Source organism: Oncorhynchus gorbuscha, linkage group LG05 (assembly GCF_021184085.1).
Source record: "Oncorhynchus gorbuscha isolate QuinsamMale2020 ecotype Even-year linkage group LG05, OgorEven_v1.0, whole genome shotgun sequence".
Lineage (NCBI taxonomy): Eukaryota > Metazoa > Chordata > Actinopteri > Salmoniformes > Salmonidae > Oncorhynchus > Oncorhynchus gorbuscha.
The window spans coordinates 72,338,260-72,364,666 of NC_060177.1; the positions used below are offsets into that span (position 1 = coordinate 72,338,260).

Here is a 26,407-nt window from a genome sequence, read left to right on the forward strand (position 1 = left end):
TCCATCTTTAATTTCCACAGTCTCTCCACCGTCTTTCATTTCCACAGTCTCTCCACCGTCTTTCATTTCCACAGTCTCATCACCGTCTTTCATTTCGACATTCTCGCCACCGTCTTTCATTTCCACACTCTCCTCTGTCTTTCATATTCACAGTCTCTCCACCATCTTTCATTTCCACAGTCTCTCCACCGTCTCCCATTACCAGTCTCTGCACCGTCTTTCATTTCCACATTCTCTCCACCATCTTTCATTTCCACACTCTTTCACCTTCTTTCATTTCCACAGTCTCTCCACCGTCTTTCATTTCCACATTCTCTCCAAAGTCTTTAATTTCCACTGTCTTTCATTTCCACAGTCTCTCCACCATCTTTCTTTTCCACATTCTCTCCACTGTCTTTCATTTACACCATCTTTCATTTCCATACTCTCCACCATCTTTCATTTCCACAGTCTCTCCACTGTCTTTCATTTCCACCGTCTTTCATTTCCATACTCTCCACCGTCTTTCATTTCCATAGTCTCTCCACCATCTTTCATTTCCATACTCTCCACCGTCTTTCATTTCCACAGTCTCTCCACCGTCTTTCATTTCCATACTCTCCACCGTCTTTCATTTCCACAGTCTCTCCACCGTCTTTCATTTCCATACTCTCCACCGTCTTTCATTTCCACAGTCTCATCACCGTCTTTCATTTCGACATTCTCGCCACCGTCTTTCATTTCCACACTCTCCTCTGTCTTTCATATTCACAGTCTCTCTACCATCTTTCATTTCCACAGTCTCTCCACCGTCTCCCATTACCAGTCTCTGCACCGTCTTTCATTTCCACATTCTCTCCACCATCTTTCATTTCCACATTCTCTCCACCGTCTTTCATTTCCACATTCTCTCCACCGTCTTTCATTTCCACAGTCTCTCCACCGTCTTTCATTTCCACGTTCTCTCCACCGTCTTTCATTTCCATGTTCTCTCCTCCGTCTTTTATATCCACAGTCTCTCCATCTTTAATTTCCACAGTCTCTCCACCGTCTTTCATTTCCACAGTCTCTCCACCGTCTTTCATTTCCACAGTCTCATCACCGTCTTTCATTTCGACATTCTCGCCACCGTCTTTCATTTCCACACTCTCCTCTGTCTTTCATATTCACAGTCTCTCCACCATCTTTCATTTCCACAGTCTCTCCACCGTCTCCCATTACCAGTCTCTGCACCGTCTTTCATTTCCACATTCTCTCCACCATCTTTCATTTCCACACTCTTTCACCTTCTTTCATTTTCACATTCTCTCCACCGTCTTTCATTTCCACAGTCTCTCCACCGTCTTTCATTTCCACATTCTCTCCAAAGTCTTTAATTTCCACTGTCTTTCATTTCCACAGTCTCTCCACCATCTTTCATTTCCACATTCTCTCCACTGTCTTTCATTTACACCATCTTTCATTTACATACTCTCCACCATCTTTCATTTCCACAGTCTCTCCACCGTCTTTCATTTCCACCGTCTTTCATTTCCATACTCTCCACCGTCTTTCATTTCCATACTCTCCACCGTCTTTCATTTCCATACTCTCCACCATCTTTCATTTCCACCGTCTTTCATTTCCACACTCCCTCCATTTTTAATTTCCACAGTCTTTCCACTGTATTTCCTTTCCACAGCTCTCCAACATCTTTCCTAGCAGAGCTCTACAACTGAGACATATACTTTGCTTTTGGTGGGCTCATCCTGGATGGCACACGGTGTATTTCCAATGTAATGGTGAATGGTGTATTGGAGGCCCAATCGCCGGGCTTACAATTACCATAATTACAAATTTCAAGTTGACCTATGCCTGTGATGGTGAATACATGGAGGGTACAATTATTAAAGGAGTCCTCCTACGTGCTTCTCTTCCTGTCAGCCACGCATGATTTCTCTTGAGATGCTTGGTGGTGGTGCTTCCCACTCTACCACATTCAATACAACCTGTAATTGGAGATGTATAGCCACTGGTAGACACATACTACTGATTCACAGTAGTATACAGTATATGGTTTAAACACACTCTAGGTTTATTAATTGAGCGTTTCCAGCATTTACAGTGTAGTGCCACTTCCTTTGTAAGCTTGAAGCTAGAATCCTTAATAGCTACATCCATTTTGAACTTCTAAATGAATGATATTTACTCATTGATTCTTGAAGAATATAACTTATAAATGCCTCATCAGAACCCAAAATAAAAGCTTTACTCCAATGTTTGTAAACAAAGTAAATGTAAACAAACACAGTATATTCTCAAAACATGGTTAAAACTATGATTTTTATATCATGGATGGTTAGTCCTTGCGTTCTTAGCTCCCTCTATGAATTTGAGAGTGGCTACATTTATCCAGGGCCATCCCACAGATTTGATCAAAACAGAGGGGTGGCCGCTTTGTTATTGGTTCAATTAAGGATTTCAGCTTTAAGTAGTAAATGCTGTGTATCTCCACCCCTGTCCTGACCCCTGTACTCGAGCACTGACCAATCACAATAAACCTTTTGAATAATTTGTCAGAGTCAACTGATGCTCTGGCTCCAATAGGGCAGTCATCTATTCCTGGAATCTCTCACAGGCTGGAGCCAAAGCCATTGAACTGGGTTAATTTCTGCTCAATTTAATCTATTCTGTTGATGCAGCAGACCCTGTTATTCTAAGGTGACCAGTAAGAGGATACAGCCTGCCTCTGAAGGCGAGTGCAGTCAGCAGGGGTAACGGTCATCAAATTAGCAGTGGGACACAGGGCCAAGTCTTGGTCTAGCTTCCTCTGTGGTCTGGTCCATCACAAAGGTGTTATTCACTAGGTGTCTCATCCTTATCTGTCTGTCTGCTGCTGCAGCAGCATCCCCACTTCTCATCTAGGGATTAAGGCCCTAATGTGGTTTCACTCAACTAAAGGAGGCCAGAGAGGACAAACAAAACCAAATGGCTAACTTGTCTGTCGTTTCTTATCTTGGTTTCGCTAGCTAGCAGGTCAGAGGCAGGATGACTGAATGATTGAAGAGTTCTGGCTTGGTGGTGGTAAACTGAAGTGTAGGTTGCTTTGCAAGGCTAACTCTGTCTGTCATCAGGGCAGGTCTCTGCTCAGGCGAGGCAGCCCATGCTACTAATAGGTCGGTCTGTGGCTTTGCTCACCCTCACTAATTTTCACATTAGCAACCCATATCTCTCTTTGTGTGTTTTTCACAAATGGCACATATGTTGTTCTCCAGTAGCACTATGGCTCACCATAAGTGAAACGGCCTGCTGATACATTCAGGGATTTTAACTTAAACTCTGCACCTTCTTTCTTCCCCGCATTCTGCTACAGTTAACACCATTTTCTGCAAAAAACCTCAACCACACAAAGGCTGTAACAGCTAGGCAGCAGGCCTACGCTAAAGAGCTAACAGCTCGGCAGCAGGCCACGTTAAAGAGCTTACAGCTAGGCAGCAGGCCTACGTTAAAGAGCTAACAGCTAGGCAGCAGACCTACGTTAAAGAGCTAACAGCTAGGCAGCAGGCCTACGCTAAAGAGCTAACAGCTAGGCAGCAGATCTACGTTAAAGAGCTAACAGCTAGATAGCAGACCTACATTAAAGACCTTACAGCTAGATAGCAGGCCTACGCTAAAGAGCTAACAGCTAGGCAGCAGATCTACGTTAAAGAGCTAACAGCTAGATAGCAGACCTACGTTAAAGAGCTTACAGCTAGGCAGCAGGCCTACGGTAAAGAGCTAACAGCTAGGCAGCAGATCTACGTTAAAGAGCTAACAGCTAGATAGCAGACCTATGTTAAAGAGCTTACAGCTAGATAGCAAACCTAAGTTAAAGAGCTTACAGCTAGGCAGCAGGCCTACGCTAAAGAGCTAACAGCTAAATAGCAGACCTACGTTAAAGAGCTTACAGCTAGGCAGCAGACCTACGTTAAAGAGCCTGCTTGCTGGCCAGTCTCTATACTAGGGTATTTAGCACGTCTTTCAGGTCTGCTAGACTTTCTGTTTTTTTAAACAGAGGAAACACTAAAACAAGGATTTGGTCAAATACTTAGGGCAGGTTTTGTCATGTATGACATTCTAGAGTCACCGGATACATTTTGCACTGAATGGCAAACTTGTTTAACCACTGTCTCTCTCGTATTAAAATTCCACATGCTTCTTTCCAATTAAAAGCCCACCTGGCTTTCATTCATGGCATCTAGGTATGTTAGAGTTGTGTGCTGTTTTGGCTGTTGTTATTATAGTCTAAATACAGTATCACTGTCAGCTGACGCAATGAGGACACAACAAAGGCCTTCTTTCAGCATAATAACAAAATTGTGTGCTTAAGTCATTTTCACGCTTATCTCGCATCTAATGTCGCCTGCAACATCAACAAGCCCTATCTGCTTCCTCCAAACTTTCTAAATTGGATATACTGTGGCTCCCCGGCAAAGCTGCCCAAAAATGGCTGTGATGGATTTTACAGATAGGGAGAAGATATTGGCATGAGAGCAAAGAGGACTTTATAAGAAATGTGAACAAAGGATAATTGATTCTCTTCAGAAGTGTAAAGGAAGAAAAGAGGGAGGAAGAGGGTTTTTATGAGACCTTTAAAGACAGATTTTAATTTGGGTAATGTGAGGAACACAGTCATCCATTGAACCAGGGTGTCTTATGACTGGCTCGACGCTTATCGCTCTTTAGTCTTGTGTTTCCTCGGTCTGCAGTTTGGGTTCAGGGATAAGGCAGAGTGCAGAGACAGAGAGGTATTTTTCAAAGCTCCTGCACTTACTGCTTAGTTCATGAACTTCACTTCTTTATTTTTTCCTCTCCTTCCTTAGCTAGTTTGCTAAAGCACAACCGTATTAGTATCTCCCAGACAGGAGCAAGAAAGCCTGCAGCTTCTGTTTACAGGCTATTCAATCACTTTAAGTGCTGGTGGCAGACTGATTTTCTTGGAAACACATTGGCTACAATCCCCCCTGACTCTTCACATACATGTTATTTATCATATGAAATTATGGAACTGTCTGGCTGGCCAGTTTTACTAGGTTTTCCTAAGAGGCGGAATGTGGGGTAGGGGGATTGGGTTAGGGGGGTAGGGGTAAATGGGAGCTTGAGGTAGAGTATTATAAAGCTAGGAAGCCTTAATGTACGCCAGGAAATACCTTTGAGTGCTGAAAGATTGACTCTGATGAACTGAAGTGGTTCATGTATATAATGCCTCAGTAGGTGATGTGTGATCTTTATAAGTGCAGAAAAAATAATAGTAATATATCTATTTGTCTCACTTTCTTTCCTTTGGGCTCGATATTAAACATAACAGACAACAAAGCACACATGGAAAAATATGCCCAATGTCTGAGAAAACGGTTATGTTCAGATTGAGTTATTTGCACTGTCTAGCCTTGCTTATAGTTTGCAAACCTAACATAGCCTAACACACCTTTTATCCAAAGTGGCTTAGAACACTGAGTGCATATATTTGAGTATATAAGACCCTGCGGGCATTTAACCCATGACCCTGGCATTACTAGTGCCACGCACTTACTAACTCAGTCACACTGGACCACTGTCATGTAGTGTAAGTGGAGGAGGTCATTAAGATTGAACATACCGTCACATTCCTGCTTCTCTGTGTTTTTGTGACCTCAAACCTGGAAACATCCTCTTGCAACAGCTGCTCCCTCCTCTGCTAGCTCTGCAAGGCCAGGAGAAAAAGAGCTGACGTACGTACACCAGGCGGGATGGCTGTGCACCAGATCTTAATATAGCAGCAGGCCAAGCCAGGCTAGACAAGCACGTTGGTAGACAGACAGACCCACACCGATTAATGACTGTTGTCTCTTCTTTGCAGTTCACTTCTTTAAAAAGAGGCGAGCCCTCGTTTGGGAGACATGAGGTGAGGTCACATAAGCTAAGGGTCACATGCATGCATGTGCACACACACACACACACACACACACACACACACACACACACACACACACACACACACACACACACACACACACACACACACACACACACACACACACACACACACACACACACACACACACACACACACACACACACACACACACACACACACACACACACACACACTCCTACTATTTCCACCCTTGTTTGCACTTCTCTATATGTGCAGACTGCAGACAAAGGCAAAGATGTTATGGCCAGTATTTGGGTCATTGTATAGCTTTGTTTGATTATATAATATATGTAATATGTATACACACAGGTTGATTGATTGCATGTATTAGATAGTTTAAGAATATACATATATAGCCATATCACTCATAGGAAGATTCCCTCTCACATACTCATCAAGCCACAACATATCAGAATATAGTTTGTTTGTTTAGATTATATCAGCCTTTGTGCCTCTAGGCAGTATGATTTTGCTTGACAGTTGGAATGCATTAAGTCACTAAAAGGTTATGAGAGATATTCATTGTCCAAGTATTGAGCAATGTATGTGCAAGTATTGGGAGGTATTGAGTGTCAGCTTTGTTTTAAATACATCTCAGGGCTTTGAGCTCATTTAGCTAGTGCTCAGCCTCTCTCTCTCTCTCTCTCTCTCTCTCTCTCTCTCTCTCTCTCTCTCTCTCTCTCTCTCTCATTGTGACTGGTTTGTGATCATGTCCCCCTTCGCTCCACTTGGCTCTGTAATGAGGAGCGTTCATCAGCCATGTTTGAACTGTAGACAGGATTAACTTGGCTAAAGACTTAATGCACACCTCGCTTCCTTGCTCCCCTGTGCACCCAGTCACAGCTCTGCCTGTGTTTTCCTTAACCAGGCCATAGAATCGACAGGGAGCTCCGCTCTGTTCTCTCGCTCTCTCTCTCTCTGGTCTCCAGGGCCTCCTCCTCCGTAGCCCTCATTTCCACAGAATTAATTGAGTTCTCATTTTCTGGGAAAGCTATCAGGAAGGCAAAGAGAGAGAGAGAGAAAGATACATAAAGAGAGAGAGAGAGACACAGAGAGAGAGAGAAAGAGACAAAGAGAGAGAGACAAAGAGAGAGATAAAGAGAGAGACAAAGAGAGAGAGAGAGAGAGAGAGATGTAAAGAGAGACAAAGAGAGAGAGAAAGAGACATAAAGAGAGAGATAGACATAAAGAGAGAGAGAGACAGAGAGAGAGACATAAAGAGTGAGACAAAGAGAGATACATAAAGAGAGAGAGACATAAAGAGAGAGGGAGACAAAGAGAGAGAGAGACATAAAGAGAGATATAGACAAAGAGAGAGAGAGATAGAGAGACAGGGAAAGAAGGCCAGCAGAGAGGGGACTGTGGAGGGGGCCTCAGAGAGCCTGCTCTCCCAGTCTTCCAGGGATGGTAAAACAGCCACTCGGCACCTCCGGGACGTGGAGGCCCCACTTCACCAAGCCGCACCACACGGAGCTGTGGTGGCTTTATATCTTTATCTTTTCCACAGGGACCCTGCTGCCAGCCCACAGAGGGTTCAGGGAGGCCCTGTGGGCTCCGTGCTCAGGGTCAGGGAGACATGCTGGGTCCCCCCAGTGCAGAGAGAGTGAGCACGCTGGGTCCCCCAGAGCACAGCACGCCTGCTACTGTCTCACTTTAGCTCTTTGTGTCTACTTTAGTACTTGTGCATACAGAGACAGGGATACAGCTCTCATACTGCGAGCACAGCATGTTGTGCTGCTACTGTGAGCTAATGCTAGTTAACCGCTAACCTTTCCGCCCCAGTCTCAGTGTTGCTGTGCCTACCAGAACAACATAGAGACAGGATGTGACATCACTGCACAGGAGTAGCTTGTGTTTCAGAGACAAGAGAGAGATAGGATGATATGTATGTACGCACTGACCCTAGCTTTATAATACACATTACAGAGATGAAAAAAAAGAGATTATACGTGTCTGAAGCTAGAGAGAGAGACTGTGACGTGTATGAAGAGTTACAGAGAGAGAGAGCAAGAGAGAGATAGGATGACATGCACTGACCTGACCCTGCCTTCATCTGAACCCTTTCAATTATAGACCATTACAACTTCACTCACTATAATATTGATGTGCGGGCGGGCCACAGACGTCTTCGATTTCCCCGCTGTAAGTTGAGACAAACACTTAAGAAGTTGTTACCGTGGATTCCTCTTCCCCAATGTCGCTGCTTTAGCGTTAGTACTCAATAATTCAGAACCTAGCTAGCGTTAATGAGTTCCCCATAGGCTGGTCCCTTAGGAGCCTCCCCACTGTCATGTAGTTATATATCATGTCGCCTTTCAAATCAATTACATTTTGATCCGATAGACATGTAATTCAGCCTGATTGAATTTTCTGCACGGCGACAGCCAAACTGTTTTTGTGGAAATAGAAATGGAGCCAGTCAAAACGGGAATCTCCGTAATTATAATGGTATTTCTTCCTGATGTAGGCTGCCTGCTCACAAGTAAAAAATAAATAACAAACACACAAGACGTAATTTTAATGGTATTTCTTCCTGATGTAGACTGCCTGCTCACAAGTAAAAAATCAATCAAAAACACACAAGATGTAATTATGATAATAATTACAATATGGGGCTGTAGTGGAGTGGGTTGAGCACTTCAAGTGTCCACATCAATAAGGAATTAGAATTGGTCCACACACATCTACATAGTTGTGAAGAGGGTACGATAGTACCTTTTCCCTCTCAGGCGGCTGAAAAAGATTTGGCATGGGCCCTCAGATCCTCAAAAAGTTTTACAGCTGCACCATTGAGGGCATCTTCACTGGCTGCATTACCGCTTGGTACAACAACTGCAAGGTACCCTACCACAAAGCGCAACAGGGAGTTATCACTGGGGCCGAGCTGCCTGCCATCCAGGACCTATATACCAGGCGGTGTCAGAGCAAGGCCCAATAAAATGGTCAAATACTCCAGCCACTCAAACCATAGCATGTTCTCACTGCTACCGCACGGCAAGCGTATGTCAAGTGTGTCACTAGTTGAACGGTACATCACGTGTTGAACGGTACATCCAGTACATCACGTGTTGAACAGTACATCCAGTACATCACGTGTTGAACGGTACATCCAGTACATCGCGTGTTGAACGGTACATCCAGTACATCGTGTGTTAAACGGTACATCCAGTACATTGTGTGTTGAACAGTACATCAAGTACATTGTGTGTTAAACGGTACATCCAGTACATCACGTGTGGAACGGTACATCCAGTACATCGTGTGTTGAAAGGTACATCCAGTACATCACGTGTGGTACGGTACATCCAGTACATTGTGTGTTGAACGGTACATCCAGTACATTGTGTGTTGAACGGTACATCCAGTACATTGTGTGTTGAACGGTCCATCCAGTACATTGTGTGTTGAACAGTACATCAAGTACATTGTGTGTTGAAAGGTACATCCAGTACATAACGTGTGGAACGATACATCCAGTACATTGTGTGTTGAACGGTACATCCAGTACATCACATATTGAACGGTACATCCAGTACATCGTGTGTTGAACGGTACATCCAGTACATCACGTGTGGATCGGTACATCCAGTACATCGCGTGTTGAACGGTACATCCAGTACATCACGTGTTGAACGGTACATCCAGTACATCACGTGTGGAATGGTACATCCAGTACATCGCGTGTTGAACGGTACATCCAGTACATCGCGTGTGGAACGGTACATCCAGTACATCACGTGTGGAACGGTACATCCAGTACATCGTGTCTTGAAAGGTACATCCAGTACATTGTGTGTTGAATGGTACATCCAGTACATTGTGTGTTGAGCGGTACATCCAGTTCATCACGTGTTGAACGGTACATCCAGTACATTGTGTGTGGAATGGTACATCCAGTACATCACGTGTTGAACGGTACATCCAGTACATTGTGTGTGGAATGGTACATCCAGTACATCACGTGTTGAACGGTACATCCAGTACATCACGTGTTGAACGGTACATCCAGTACATCGTGTGTTAAACGGTACATTCAGTATATCACGTGTAGAACGGTACATCCAGTACATTGTGTGTTGAACGGTACATCCAGTACATCACGTGTGGAACGGTACATCCAGTACATCGTGTGTTGAAAGGTACATCCAGTACATCACGTGTGGTACGGTACATCCAGTACATTGTGTGTTGAACGGTACATCCAGTACATTGTGTGTTGAACGGTACATCCAGTACATTGTGTGTTGAAAGGTACATCCAGTACATCACGTGTGGAACGGTATATCCGGGTACATCATGTGTTAAACGGTACATCCAGTACATCACGTGTTGAACGGTACATCCAGTACATCACATGTTGAACGGTACATCCAGTGCATCACGTGTTGAACGGTACATCCAGTACATTGTGTGTTGAAAGGTACATCCAGTACATCACGTGTGGAACGGTATATCCGGGTACATCATGTGTTAAACGGTCCATCCAGTACATCGTGTGTGGAACGGTACATCCAGTACATCGTTTGTTGAAAGGTACACCCGGGTACATCACGTGTGGAACGGTACATCCAGTACATCGTTTGTTGAAAGGTACACCCGGGTACATCATGTGTGGAACGGTACATCCGGTACATCGTGGTTAAAGGTACATCCGGGTACATCACGTGTTGAACGGTACATCCAGTACATCGTGTTTTGAACGGTACACCCGGGTACATCACGTGTGGAACGGTACATCCGGTACATCGTGGTTAAAGGTACATCCAGTACATCACGTGTGGAACGGTATATCCGGGTACATCATGTGTTAAACGGTCCATCCAGTACATCGTGTGTGGAACGGTACATCCAGTACATCGTTTGTTGAAAGGTACACCCGGGTACATCACGTGTGGAACGGTACATCCGGTACATCGTGGTTAAAGGTACATCCGGGTACATCACGTGTTGAACGGTACATCCAGTACATTGTGGTTAAAGGTACACCCGGGTACATCACGTGTGGAACGGTACATCCGGTACATCGTGGTTAAAGGTACATCCGGGTACATCACGTGTTGAACGGTACATCCGGTACATCGTGGTTAAAGGTACACCCGGGTACATCACGTGTGGAACGGTACATCCGGTACATCGTGGTTAAAGGTACACCCGGGTACATCACGTGTGGAACGGTACATCCGGTACATCGTGGTTAAAGGTACACCCGGGTACATCACGTGTGGAACGGTACATCCGGTACATCGTGGTTAAAGGTACATCCGGGTACATCACGTGTGGAACGGTACATCTGGTACATCGTGGTTAAAGGTACATCCGGGTACATCACGTGTGGAACGGTACATCCAGTACATCGTGTGTTGAATGGGACATCCAGTACATCACGTGTTGAAAGGTACATCCGGTTACATCACGTGTTGAACGGTACATCCAGTACATCTTGTGTTGAAAGGTACATCCGGGTACATCACGTGTTGAACACGGAACAAAGGAGAGCTCGGTTTGATGTTTTGAAATTCTCTGAAAAAGTGTTCTATTGAAAAAATGTGTTACTAAATATATTTTGAATTAGGATCCATCGACGCATCCTCAGTTGCTGGGACCGCTATATCTATCCAGGGATCGAGCCAACCAAAGGTTTGAAGAGCTGCTTGTTGGCATAGCAGCTTGCCTAGCAATTAAGCTAGTAAGGTTTCCCTTGTGACTAGGACAGCAGATTGTCCCAGGCTTGTGGCTGTCTAAATCCCTGCTGTTTGTTGCTGTTTAAATTTGCCCTGTGACCTGCCCTTTCTGAAACTGTGTGGAGTACCAGCGTTAGCCTACGTTGGTACCATGGCATCCGAAGCTAAAGATGGGAGTCATGGAGAGCTTTCACTCAGGAGACTCCCAGTTAGATAGCAAATGTTCCTTTTTTCCAAAAATAATATTTTTGTAGGCAAAAAACGTCACGTTTGTTCATCCTGCTTGGCTGAGAAATCGACAGAAAAATACTTCAACTATAAGCATTAGCATAACGCAACTCTTTCAATTCATGGAAATCGCAAATGAAATGAAATAAATATATTGAAACACAAGCTTAGCCTTTTGTTAACACTGTCATCTCAGATTTTCAAAATATGCATTACAGCCAATGCTAGACAAGCATTTGTGTAAGTTTAGCATGGCATAATGCTATGCTAGACTGTGCTGGCAGCAGGCAACATTTTCACAAAAATAAGAAAAGCAACCAAATTAAATAATTTACCTTTGAATAACTTCAGATGCTTTTATTTTTGGAGGTGAAAAAAGTCATGTTTGTTCATCCTGCTTGGCTGAGAAATCGACCGAAAATACTTTTTTCAAAAAAAAAAATTCAAAATTTGCTCCATAATATCGACAGAAACATGGCAAACGTTGTTTAGGATCCATCCTCAAAGTGTTTTTAACATATGTATTCAATAATATATCCGTGGAGGCAGTTGGTTTCTCATAAGAAACTATTGGAAAAATGGCTACCTCAGTATTTTACGCAACGTTTTCTCCGGGAGACACCATGCGTCCACTCGCCCTATATTATCTCTTACAGCCATTCTCCAATGGAAATGCCTAAAAAGACGTCACAATGCTGCAGACACCTTGGGGAAAACGTGGAAAACGTAAGCTGACTCCTAGCTGCTTCACAGCCATATAAGGAGTCATTGGCATGAGGTTTCAAAAAATGCGGCACTTCCTGATTGGATCTTTATCTGGGTTTCGCCTGTAACATCAGTTCTGTGCCACTCATAGACAATATCTTTGCAGTTCTGGAAACGTCAGAGTGTTTTCTTTCCAAAGCTGTCAATTATATGCATAGTCGAGCATCTTTTCGTGACAAAATATCTTGTTTAAAACGGGAACGTTTTTCATCCAATAATTAAAATAGCACCCGCTCGGGACTGAGGGGCAGCTCGGGACTGAGGGGAAGCCCGGGACTGAGGGGAAGCCCGGGACTGAGGGGAAGCCCAGTACTGAGAGGAAGCCCAGTACTGAGAGGAAGCCCAGTACTGAGATGAAGCTCAGGCAGGTAGTTGGCTCCGGCAGATCCTGCCTGGCTGGCGGATCTGGAAGAGTCTGGTTGACGGGCAGATCTGGAAGATCATGGCTGACTGGCAGATCTGGAAGAATCTGGTTGACTGGCAGATCTAGGTGCTCTGGCTGCTCCATGCAGACTGGCAGCTCTGGCTGCTCCATGCAGATTGGCAGCTCTGGCTGCTCCATGCAGATTGACAGCTCAGGCTGCTCCATGCAGATTGACAGCTCAGGCTGCTCCATGCAGACTGACAGCTCTGACTGCTCCATGCAGACTGGCAGCTCTGGCTGCTCCATGCAGACTGGCAGCTTTGTGCAGACTGGCAGCTCTGGCTGCTCCATGCAGATTGGCAGCTCTGGCTGCTCCATGCGGGAGACTCCAGCAGCGCTGTAGAGGAGGAAAGCGCTGGCTGCGCTGAACAGGCGAGGCGCACTGAAGGCCTGGTGCGTGGTGCTGGAACTGGTGGTACTGGATCGAGGACATGCACAGGAAGCCTGGTGCGGGGAGCTGCCACCGGAGGACTGGTGTGTGGAGGTGGCCCTGGATAGACCGGACCGTGCAGGCGCACTGGAGCTCTTGAGCACCGAGCCTGTCCAACCTTACCTAGCTCGATGCCCACTCTAGCCCGGCCAATACGAAGAGCTGGTATGAACCGCACCGGGCTATGCACCCGCACTGGAAACACACTGCGCTCCATAGCATAACACGGTGCCTGCCCGGTCTCTCTAGCCCCCTGGTAAGCACAGGGAGTTTGCACAGGTCTCCTACCTGTCATAGCCATACACCCTGTAAGCCCCCCCCAATAAATTTTTGGGGCTGACTCTGAGGCTTCCATCCGCGTCGCCGTGCTGCCTCTTCATACCAGCGCCTCTACGGCTTTTACCGCCTCCAGTTCCTCCTTGGGACGACGATATTCTCCAGGCTGAGCCCAGGGTCCTTTTCCGTCCAATATCTCCTCCCATGTCCAGAAGTCCTTTGATCGCTGCTCCTCACGATTAACAGGGAGAGTTGGCCCAGGTCTGACTCCTGACTCTGCCACTCTCTCCCTGAGCCCCCCCCCCAAAAAATTTGGGTCTGCTTTTCGGGCTTCCTTGCCAACCGTGTTCCCTCATATCGTCGGCTCTTATCTCCGGCTCCCTCTGCTCTCCTAAGTGCCTCCACCTGTTCCCATGGGAGGTGATCTCTTCCGGCCAGTATCTCTTCCCAAGTGTAACAACCTTTGCCATCCAACACGTCTTCCCATGCCCATTCTCCGAATAATTCATCCTCCTTTCGCTGCTCCTGCTGTCGCTGCCTGTTACCACGCCGCTCGGTCCGTGTGTGGTGGGTGATTCTGTAACGGCGTTCGTCTGTTGAAGGAGAGTCGGACCAAAATGCAGCGTGGTGGTTACTCATGTTCTTTAATGAAGAATATAGCGATACATGAAATAACTAAATAAATACAAAACAACAAACGGAACGTGAATAACCTAATACAGCCTATCTGGTGAACACTACACAGAGACAGGAACAATCACCCACGAAATACACAGTGAAACCCAGGCTACCTAAATATGGTTCCCAATCAGAGACAACGAGAATCACCTCACTCTGATTGAGAACCGCCTCAGGCAGCCAAACCTATGCTACACCCCTACTCAGCCGCAATCCCAATGCCTAGAAAACCCCAATACGAAACACAACAAAATAAACCCATGTCACACCCTGGCCTGACCAAATATATAACGAAAACACAAAATACTATGACCAAGGCGTGACAGGAACCAAATAAACTCACATATACTTCCACCCCAACACATACACACACTACAGTCTAGAGTACATACTCCCACACGCACATAACATGCGCACACATGCATACTGACTCCACACTCACCACACTTTTCACACTTCTACAGTTTATCAACCCTGTTGCCTAGTCACTTTATTCCTACCTATATGTACATACCTACCTCAGTTACCTCGTACCCCTACACATCAACTTGGTACCGGTACTCCCTGTATATAGCCATGTTATTACCTCGTACCCCTACACATCGACTTGGTACCGGTACTCCCTGTATATAGCCATGTTATTACCTCGTACCCCTACACATCGACTTGGTACCGGTACTCCCTGTATATAGCCATGTTATTACCTCGTACCCCTACACATCGACTTGGTACCGGTACTCCCTGTATATAGCCATGTTATTACCTCGTACCCCTACACATCGACTTGGTACCGGTACTCACCTGTATATAGCCATGTTATTACCTCGTACCCCTACACATCGACTTGGTACCGGTACTCCCTGTATATAGCCATGTTATTACCTCGTACCCCTACACATCGACTTGGTACCGGTACTCACTGTATATAGCCATGTTATTACCTCGTACCCCTACACATCGACTTGGTACCGGTACTCCCTGTATATAGACATGTTATTACCTCGTACCCCTACACATCGACTTGGTACCGGTACTCCCTGTATATAGACATGTTATTACCTCGTACCCCTACACATCGACTTGGTACCGGTACTCCCTGTATATAGACATGTTATTACCTCGTACCCCTACACATCGACTTGGTACCGGTACTCCCTGTATATAGCCATGTTATTACCTCGTACCCCTACACATCGACTTGGTACCGGTACTCCCTGTATATAGACATGTTATTACCTCGTACCCCTACACATCGACTTGGTAGCGGTACTCCCTGTATATAGCCATGTTATTACCTCGTACCCCTACACATCGACTTGGTACCGGTACTCCCTGTATATAGCCATGTTATTACCTCGTACCCCTACACATCGACTTGGTACCGGTACTCCCTGTATATAGCCATGTTATTACCTCGTACCCCTACACATCGACTTGGTACCGGTACTCCCTGTATATAGCCATGTTATTACCTCGTACCCCTACACATCGACTTGGTACCGGTACTCCCTGTATATAGCCATGTTATTACCTCGTACCCCTACACATCGACTTGGTACCGGTACTCCTGTATATAGACATGTTATTACCTCGTACCCCTACACATCGACTTGGTAGCGGTACTCCCTGTATATAGCCATGTTATTACCTCGTACCCCTACACATCGACTTGGTACCGGTACTCCCTGTATATAGACATGTTATTACCTCGTACCCCTACACATCGACTTGGTACCGGTACTCCCTATATATAGCCATGTTATTTTTAGTCGTTATTGTTATTTGTTATTCACTGTGTATTTATTCCTTGACACTATTTATTTATTTATTTTGTATTTTTATCTTTATCTCGGCATTGTTGAAAAAGGACCCGTAAGTAAGTCTTTCACTCTTAGTTTACACCTGCTGTTTACAAAGCACTTGACTTGATTTTAATAACAATCTGTGCTTTCTCGGGTTTGTTACATGAAATCTGCCTGAAGACAAATCATGTTTGCTTTTATTGAGGCATAACAGCTGATCTGATTGTTTGCATCGTGTGTAATTTAGTTGATTTAATGTGAACCTGTGTTTAATTTTTTTCTGACTTCCTGTGTCTAGAGAGGGGATAAATTAAACTATACTTAGCAGAGTTGCTGTGTTGTACTCAGCTGACAGGTAGATTCAGAGGGTAGAATACAGCCAAGGCCTTAGCCTTATTCCTTTTTTATTTGTCACTGAAACATTTTTATCGCCAACTAATACAGCATCACCAGTGACACTATAGCAACACAAAGTGCCTCTGCTCCGCAGTCATGGCTTTGTGCCTAAGGAGGAAAAATAACCATTTCTCCCCCACCTCCCACCTGCAGTATCCAGCATCCAGCCCACCTTTTCGTTTATTTGAGCAATGGCTGTTGTTTTGGTATTGCTGAGAAGAAGCAATGGAGTTACCAGCAGCTGTACAGGCAGGGTTTGTGTAGATGGATGCAGGGATGGATGGAGGGGTGAAGGGTTGGATAGATAAATGGAAGCTGGGGTTTGGCACATCAGTCTTAAAATAGTAATGAAATGTGGCTGTTGTCAGCTCCTCTAAGGATAACAGACGTAGCAAAGCGTCCCGGCTCATCCGTAAGCAGGCAAGAGATTGTGCATGTCAAAGGTGGATTTCTCCCCCAAAATAAAACATTGAGAAGGATCACCAATCCCTCGAGCAAACTGTGTTTCCTCTATCATCCTCCCCCCTTTTTCCACATCAACGTATTTCTTATGCGGTTCTCTCCTTTAAATCCCCACAGATATCTGTTTCTTATTCCCCCCATATTCTTATCCCCCCCGTCCCCCTTCCCTCCCCCTCTTTTTCCCCCTCCCTCCCTCCCTCCCTCCCTCCCTCCCTCCCTCCCTCCCTCCCTCCCTCCCTCCCTCCCTCCCTCCCTCCCTCCCTCCCTCCCTCCCTCCCTCCCCCTGTCTTGCTCAGTCTTTTGTTACTGTTTTTCATATTTGCTACAGTACTGGGGAGCCAGGGTGCAGTGCTACAGTACAATCTTCCCTTTCATTGCGTGCATGGCTCCTGGAAATGGATGTTTTACTGCCTTCATTAAGATGTGCAGCAGTCATATGCAGCGGCACGGTGTTTTCCCCCTGAAGTTTAGCTCCATGACACTCGCCATTAGAACACATTATGGCCCTAGATTTCATAGCACAGTGGAACACTGTATAATTTGATTAGTATTATTAATCAAGTGGAATAGCTATGCCCCCCCCCCACCTTTGCTCGATCTCTAATACACCCCAAAACCCTCCTGACTCCCTCCCTTGCATCTCCTCCCCATCTTCTCTCCTCCCACTGTAACACGTGGCTTGTATGCCTGTCTACCTATTTGTTAAAGGCCTGTGCGCTCTCTCCCTTTCACAGCCTGTTTTTTCATCCCCTGCCCAGCACATAAATCAATTGAAATGAAAGTTACATAATTGTGCTTGCTGGGAGGTAAAACCGCTCTAAGAATGTTTTAAAGGGATTTTTTACTAGCTGTTCAGTGTAGTTGGAAGACGAGGCGGGGAGAAAAGGAGAGGAAGGTGAGGCCAGTAGAATATATGGGCCTGGATTCTTCATTACTGAAGTAATTCTCCTTCAAATGATAGTGCAGACCCCAGAGGGGAGAGAGCATCCCCACCGCAGAGCTGCCTGAACGTTTTAACCTGGTTAATCTCTCATGGAGAGACCAACTCACGGCACTAATATTATGTGTTAGGGATGGAGGGATAAGGAGGGGGATGGAGGGATAAGGAGGGGGATGGAGGGTAGGCGTTTGTTCTCTAGAACATGGACTTAAATCATAACCGTTGCTGGGGTTTAAAATATGCCTCAAACGCAAGAGTTAATTTAATTTAAAGACTATTTTGTTTTTTCCCTTAGACAATATGCTTAAGGGATGTACAATTTTTGGGGTTTAAATTTAATTTAGAAATATCACGCTGGAAATGTAAATTATTTCTCTTAGTGTAATCCATTTTTTTGTACTAGTTGAGGCTCGAGGTGGCATAGTGGCATGCAGTTCGGAAATAACATAGATAGCACAGCAGCACTTTACAAAATAATGACATAAAAAAGGAGGAGAAGGAGGACAGGAGACTTGTCAGCTCTTATAGAGGCAAATTATCTCGCTCTCTTTCTATCTCTCTCTATCTCTGTCTTCCTCTCTCTCTATCACTCTCTGTCTTCCTCTCTCTATGTCTTCCTTTCACTCTATCTCTCTCTCGCTATGTCTGCCTTGCCTGGGGAAAGCAGGCATCACATCAGCCATGCAGCCTCCTGTGCGTCACTGGAAACAAGCCTCCAGTCTTAATCAAACCTGTCTTCCACCCTGCCACCATCTCGTTTCTAGCAGCTGCATACGGTATGTGTGCTATAATGGTGCATTAAACATCACTGAGGACTCCTGCCATGTTTTTTTTATGGGTACGCCCCCATCCCCGTCTCTCCACACCCCCTGTCTGTGCTCATATGGACTCTGTTGTCATCCTCCTTCACTTTTGGCCATTGTCTTTGGTTTATAAAGAAGTGTCATTCTACCCCCTGAACCTCCTCTTCTCACTCTCCAGTCCAAGATGGCTGCCTGTCCCCTCTGGTACAGCAGGCAGTCCTCTTCAAGGTTAAGGTTAGCGTTGAAGATGCCAGGTCTCATCCGCACCGTGCCCGGCGTCCAGCCCAGTAGGCTGAGGGAGAAAGGGAGAAAAGACACAGCCTGTTACTGCTTGGAGTGGGTCTCATTCCAGGGGCACTAATAACTACATGTAATTAGTCACTTCTCACTAGGCCAGATCTGAGACTCAGTTAGGGCCTCGGATGAGGTGAAGGGGAGAAGCAAGGGCCAACCGACCCAGCGGCTGCAGCCATTACATTACAGGACAGAGGGGATTAGCTCTGCAATGGCCCTGAGTAGAGCTCAACTAAGCCCTTCAGCTAGGCTCTTCAGCTAGGTTCTTCAGCTAGACTCTTCAGTTTGGCTCTCTATGGAGAATACACAGCAGCCTGAACTATGCTACAGCTAGGCCATAGGGATACAATATAATACTATAGAATGTTCTATTATATCTGTGAGTCTGCAGAATACATCAGACTGAACTGTGAGCAGCAGTGTGGCATAGAACTCTGATGTTACTGATGTAAAGTCAGAGGTGTTGTCTATGTAGGGTTGATATGCCCCCTGCTGTGGTGAATGTGAGGTTTTGGGATCACAATATGGTGTACCAGAATTGCGCTGGCATGCATGGCATTTTTCTAAAGTTTAGAAACAAAATAAAGAAAGGAATGTTAGTATCTTACTTCCCCACGGTCTGGTTCTGCAGTCCAACACAAATCTATATGTGTTGACTGGTGTGTTTGTGAGTCTCAAGTTTTGGGCTTTGAAGATATCTTTGATGAGCCAGAACAAAAAAACCACCATGACAAAGTTGAGAGAGGAGAGAAAAGAGAGAGACACAGAGAGAAAGAGGTAGAGAGAGAAAAGGTTGTCCTAGGCGTTGTGCATTGACGCAGCATGACCAATTGAGGTTGTGGGGATGAATGAGGGTATTCACAGTGCCTAATGAAAGAGCTCCCGCTGGGCCTTGAATTAGGGTGGGCCCATCTGCCCCACACAGCTAAGCACAAACCAAACCAGTGACCTCGAAAATTACCCAGGAAGCACTTTGTGACGGTCTCCCCAGCAACAGGCCGGGTTCACATGGTAACCAGGCGCTTTGCTCAATCAATCCTCTGGCAGCCTCTTCAACAGAACAGAGAGAAATTTGGTTGGTCAGAAGGTTGGAGGGCCCCGTGTGAAATCAACTTAGAGAGGACAGACAGGACACCTAGAAGGAACTGGATTATTTCATGTGAAGTTAAACCTCTGAGCTAAACTCTCACCCAGTTCAAGATGTGTGGGATGTTGTGACCCTCTCCAACTTCTCCAAGCTTCTTGTTGTTAGTTGTTTGTTTACCCTAAGACTGTGTAATACACTACAGTATGTGTTCAGATTAAGTAGATATATTGTAACTGAAAGAGGAGTACAGAGTATTACAAAGATACAGAGTATTTATAGTTGCATCGCAGAGCTGGACCTTAGATGTATAGACCAATGAAGGGGTCCAGGATTATTGTCTCCCTTGGTAAAGATGTGGGAAAAAGATTGTATGCAATTTTTAAAAATAATACTGGTAAAAATAATTTATTTCTCTTAGCAATTATATCAAGTAATATAATTGGAAGAAAAAAATGTGTATACAATATAGCTCAGTATTTCTATTGTTTATTTTATATTGTCTTTTTTGCTCGTCTTTATCAAAGATTCAACCATTCCGGACCTCACTGGATTATTACAGACAGGGGTTAATTTACCCATGTGATTCAGTTGAATCCCTATCAGCTCTATGGGCATGGAGAACGTACTGTGTGACTTCCCAGGATTCGCACCCAGGTGTCCTGTGCGCCACAAGACTGTGTTAGCATGCAGAGATAAAGTCTGGGAAATATACAGTAATAGATCATAGAAGTTAGTCAGTGTGTCTCTATTCTGTGACTAAACTTTTGACAGCATGAGATGACAATCCACCCTCTGCACTGCGTCTCTCCTAATGCCACACGGTAATGAGATTGTGCTGCTGGAAATATCACTACAAAGCATCTGAGTCTGACTGCACCTTCAGACAGGCCTGCCTTGCTTGCCTTCATTGCCTGGCTTCACTGCTTTGCCTGCCAGCTTGAAATGAAAAGAGGTGCTGAAATAAAAACAATCAGAATCAGAGACGAAGGAATCTGAGGAATCAGAACGAGGAAGCTCCCCCCTAAACCCCCGTCCCGATCTCTATGCAGACACCGCCGCCGCACACGCCGCTCTACACAACGGAACTCTTTTATCCTGAGCGTGATTAGCCATCCGAAACGTTTTAAAGCCCCTTTGACTGTGTTCTTCCTCAAACTAGAGAGTTCCGTTCTGTTCAAGGGGACTCTTGATTCGGGAGGAGCTTTCCTCCCCAGGCTGCCAGTGATCTCTCCTCTAATTGTGTCGTTCTCTCATTCTTTTGTTCTCTGACGAAGCTTTCCGTGTGTGTTGGCGTGGGAGCCCTTTAAGTGCCGCTCTGCCGTACCAACGGCACCTCCGCCTCTTTCTGCTGCTATCTTGTTCTCCTCCTCGTCAGATCAAGACACCAAAGGCACTTGGTTTAGAAACCACCCGGTTCTTTACATGTATACGTCTGTCTGTGTGAGAATGGCTTTGTACAGTACATACACTCAAACTACAAATTAGCCTTCTGATGAGGCCTAATACTGACCTACAGGAGGTAGAAGAGATGGATAAAGGACCCCTCCAACCGCTATTATACATTCATATTACCTCATTTTCTCTTTCTGGTTCAATTGAAGTGTCTTCAACTTTTTGCTGTTTCTTTCCTCTGCTGTAGGACGATCTGACACGTTGACAATTGTGCAACCTTTGTAGTACATTAAAGCGGGATGGGAGCAAAGCCCCATGTTTCAGGACATTACTATGTGGATCTATAGGACCACACCACTTTCACAGGCTTAAAAGCCCAAGTCCTCTGATGGGGAAAAAAATAGGTTGTTAGGAAGCGGGGGAAGGCAGGTGGCCAAAAAGCTTCACACAGACACACACACACACACACACACACACACACACACACACACACACACACACACACACACACACACACACACACACACACACACACACACACACACACACACACACACACACACACACACACACACACACACACACACACACACACACACACACACACACACACACAGCAAACAGAAGTAGGGAGAGGTAGGGGAGATGAAATGAAGAGGAGTGAAAACACAGCTCATAAAATCAGTATTATAACAACATTAATTGATGCTGCTGAGTGCCATATGTGACGCCATATGGAACAGGCACCCCAGAGGCCTGCTGTAATAGACAGCCTGCGGTGGTGCACACAACTTGGCACGTTTACAAACAAGGGACATCCCATTAATATCAGCCTCCGCTCAGACGAAGCAAGGGGGAGAGAGAAAGATGGGGATAGAGGGGGAGAGAGACTGAAGACAAAGGGGAGAGAGATCGTGGGGGTACAGTAGCTCTTTGTTTTAAAAGGTAGCTTTTTATGCTACTTTTTTTGTTTGTTTTTGTCTTTCATTATCCCGGTACTCCATACTGTAAATGGCTGCCGGTGATGTTGGACAAAACCAGCCAGACCTGGGAACTTCCACCTCCTCCTTCCTCATTAACAAGCTACTAGTTGTTGTGTTACAGCCTGAATTTAAAACAGGTTAAATTTATATTTTTTGTCACTGGTCTACACACAATACCCCATAATGTCAAAGCGGAATTATGTTTTTAGCCATTTTTACAAATTAGCTGAAATGTCTTGAGTCAATAAGTTTTCAACGCCTTTGTTATGGCAAGCCTAAATAAGTTCCGGGGTAGAAATGTGCTTAACAAGTTAAATAAGTTGCATGGACTCAGTATGTGTGCAATAATAATTTTTGAATGACTTGTCCTTTCTAGGGAGTTTTTCCTAGCCACCATACTTCTACACCTGCATTGCTTGCTGTTTGGGGTTTTATGCTGGGTTTCTGTACAGCAGTTTGAGATATCAGCTGATGTAAGAAGGGCTATATAAATACATTTGATTTGATTTGATTTACCTAATCTCTGTACCCAACACATGCAATTATCTATAAGGTCCCTCAGTCGAGCAGTGAATTTCAAACACAGATTCAACCACAAAGACAAGGGAGGTTTTCCAAGGCCTCGCAAAGTAAACACATTACTGAGTACTACTCTCCATAATTTCAAGCATAGTGGTGGCTGCATCATGTTATGGTTATGCTTGTAATCATTAAGGACTGGGGAGTTTTTCAGGATACAAATGAAATGGAATGGACCTAAGCACAGGCAAAACATGGTTCAGTCTGCTTTCCATCAGACACTGGGAGATGAATTCACCTTTCAGCAGGACAATAATCTAAAACACAGCGCCAAAACTACACTGGAGTTGCTTACCAGAAGATAGTGAATGTTCCTGAGTGGCCGATTTACAGTTTTGACTCAAATCTACTTGAAAATATATACTGAACAAAAAAATAAACGCAATGTAAAGTATTGCTCCCATGTTTCATGAGCTGAAATAAAAGATCCCAGAAATGTTTAATGTGCAGAAAAAGCTTATTTCTCTCAAATGTTGTGCACAAATGTGTTTATATCCTTGTTAGTGAGTGTTTCTCCTTTGCCAAGATCAAAATCAAATTGTATTTGTCACATACACATGGTTAGCAGATGTTAATGCGAGTGTAGCGAAATGCTTGTGCTTCTAGTTCCGACAATGCAGTAATAACCAACAAGTAATCTAACTAACAATTCCAAAACTACTGTCTTATACACAGTGTAAGGGGATAAAGAATATGTACATAAGGATATATGAATGAGTGATGGTACAGAGCAGCATAGGCAAGATACAGTAGATGGTATGGATAGAGTATAGTATATACATGTGAGATGAGTATGTAAACAAAGTGGCATAGTTAAAGTGGCTAGTGATACATGTATTACATAAGGATGCAGTCGATGATATAGAGTACAGTATATACGTATGCATATGAGATGAATAATGTAGGGTAAGTAACATTATATAAGGTAGCATTGTTTAAAGTGGCTAGTGATATATTTACATCAATTCCCATTATTAAAGTGGCTGGAGTTGAGTCAGTGTCAGTGTCAGTGTGTTGGCAGCAGCCACTCAATGTTAGTGGTGGTTGTTTAACAGTCTGATGGCCTTGAGATAAAAGCTGTTTTTCAGTCTCTCGGTCCCAGCTTTGATGCACCTGTACTGACCTCGCCTTCTGGATGATAGCGGGGTGAACAGGCAGTGGCTCGGGTGGTTGATGTCCTTGATGATCTTTATGGCCTTCCTGTAACATCGGGTGGTGTAGGTGTCCTGGAGGGCAGGTAGTTTGCCCCCGGTGATGCATTGTGCAGACCTCACTACCCTCTGGAGAGCCTTACGGTTGAGGGCAGAGCAGTTGCCGTACCAGGCGGTGATACAGCCCGCCAGGATTCTCTCGATTGTGCATCTGTAAAGTTTGTGAGTGCTTTTGGTGACAAGCCTTCTTCACGATGCTGTCTGTATGAGTGGACCAATTCAGTTTGTCTGTGATGTGTATACCGAGGAACTTAAAACTTGCTACCCTCTCCACTACTGTTCCATCCACCATCCACCTGACAGGTGTGGCATGTCAAGAATCTGATTAAACAGCAAGATCATTACACAAGTGCACCTTGTGCTGGGGACAATAAAAGGCCACTCTAAAATGTGCAGTTTTGTCACTCAACACAATGCCACAGATTTCTCAAGTTTTGAGGGAGCGTGCAATTGGCATGCTGACTGCAGGAATGTCCACCAGAGCTGTTGCCAGCAAATTTAATATGAATTTCTCTACCTTAAGCTGCCTCCAATGTTGTTTTAGAGAATTTGGCAGTACGTCCAACCGGCCTCACTTGGACAGCTGATGAAACTGTGGGTTTCTGTCTGTAATAAAGCCATTTTGTGGGGAAAAACTCATTCTGATTAGCTGGGTCTGTCTCCCCAGTGGGTGGGCCTATGCCCAGTCATGAATTCTTTCTTTATATGAAATTGTTGCATGTTGTGTTTATATTTTTGTCCAGTATATTTCAAGACCTGAAAATGGTTGTCAAGCAATGAACAACCAATTTGACAGAACTTGAAGAATTTTCAAAGAATAATGGACAAATGTTGCACAGTCCAGGTGTGGAAAGCACTTAGAAACTTACCTAGAAAGACTCACAGCTGTAATCATGGCCAAAGGTGCTTCTACAAAGTATTGACTCAGGGGTGTGAATGCTTATGTAAATAGGATCATTCTTTATTTCATTTTCAATAAATTAGCAAACATTCTAAAAGCATGTTTTCACTTTATCATTATCGGGGTATTGTGTGTAGATGGGTGAGAAAAAACATATATTTAATCCATTTTGAATTCAGGCTGTAACACAATGTGAAATAAGTCAAGGAGTATGAATACTTTCTGAAGGCTCTGTATTCATTCATGCTACATGCACATCACAACTGCTATACATTTTGCCCTCCTGTATTATACTTATTCTAAAATGCTTATTCTATTCTACTGAGCCATTTAATTTATGTTTGTATTCTTATCTTTTATTATTTCTTATTGTTGTAGCATTTTAGAGAAGGAACCTGCAAGTAAACAGTGTATATCATGTGTATCCTGTACATACGACTAATAGAACTTGAAACACACAGACACAGACCTCAACAGGTGCTGTGATTCATGGTGGCCTGATGAAGCGTGTTTCAATGAACTCCATTTAACCTCTCCTCCCCCAAATAACAGACAGAGAGAACAGATGTGATTTACTGCTCTGCTACATCCACACTATAATAGTAGTACTCTAACTTACCGTCTGCTGTATAGTACCCAACTCTGCCCTATCCTACCCTACCATCTGCAGTACGGTACCCAAACCTATCCTACCCTACCATCTGCAGTATAGTACCCTATCCTACCCTACCATCTGCAGTACGGTACCCAAACCTATCCTACCCTACCATCTGCAGTATAGTACCCTATCCTACCCTACCATCTGCAGTACGGTACCCAAACCTACCCTACCCTACCATCTGCAGTATAGTACCCTATCCTACCCTACCATCTGCAGTACGGTACCCAAACCTACCCTACCCTACCATCTGCAGTATAGTACCCTATCCTACCCTACCGTCTGCAGTATGGTACCCAAACCTACCCTACCCTACCGTCTGCAGTATAGTACTCAAACCTACCCTACCATCTGCAGTATAGTACCCTATCCTACCCTACCATCTGCAGTATAGTACCCAAACGTACACTACCACCTGCATTATAGTACCCTACCCTATCCTACCCTACCTTCTGCAGTATAGTACCCAAACCTACCCTACCATCTGCAGTATAGTACCCTAT

The 26,407-nt window shown here is 44.7% G+C and overlaps 1 protein-coding gene across 1 annotated transcript in view; it reads left to right on the forward strand.

Moving 5' to 3' along the window:
* fbrsl1 (fibrosin-like 1) overlaps positions 1 to 26,407 on the forward strand; it is a 503,490-nt gene that overhangs the window by 297,096 nt on the left and 179,987 nt on the right. Inside the window, 1 exon segment of the mRNA XM_046351071.1 lies at positions 5,837 to 5,881. Within this exon segment, the coding sequence (XP_046207027.1) occupies positions 5,837 to 5,881 (45 nt within the window).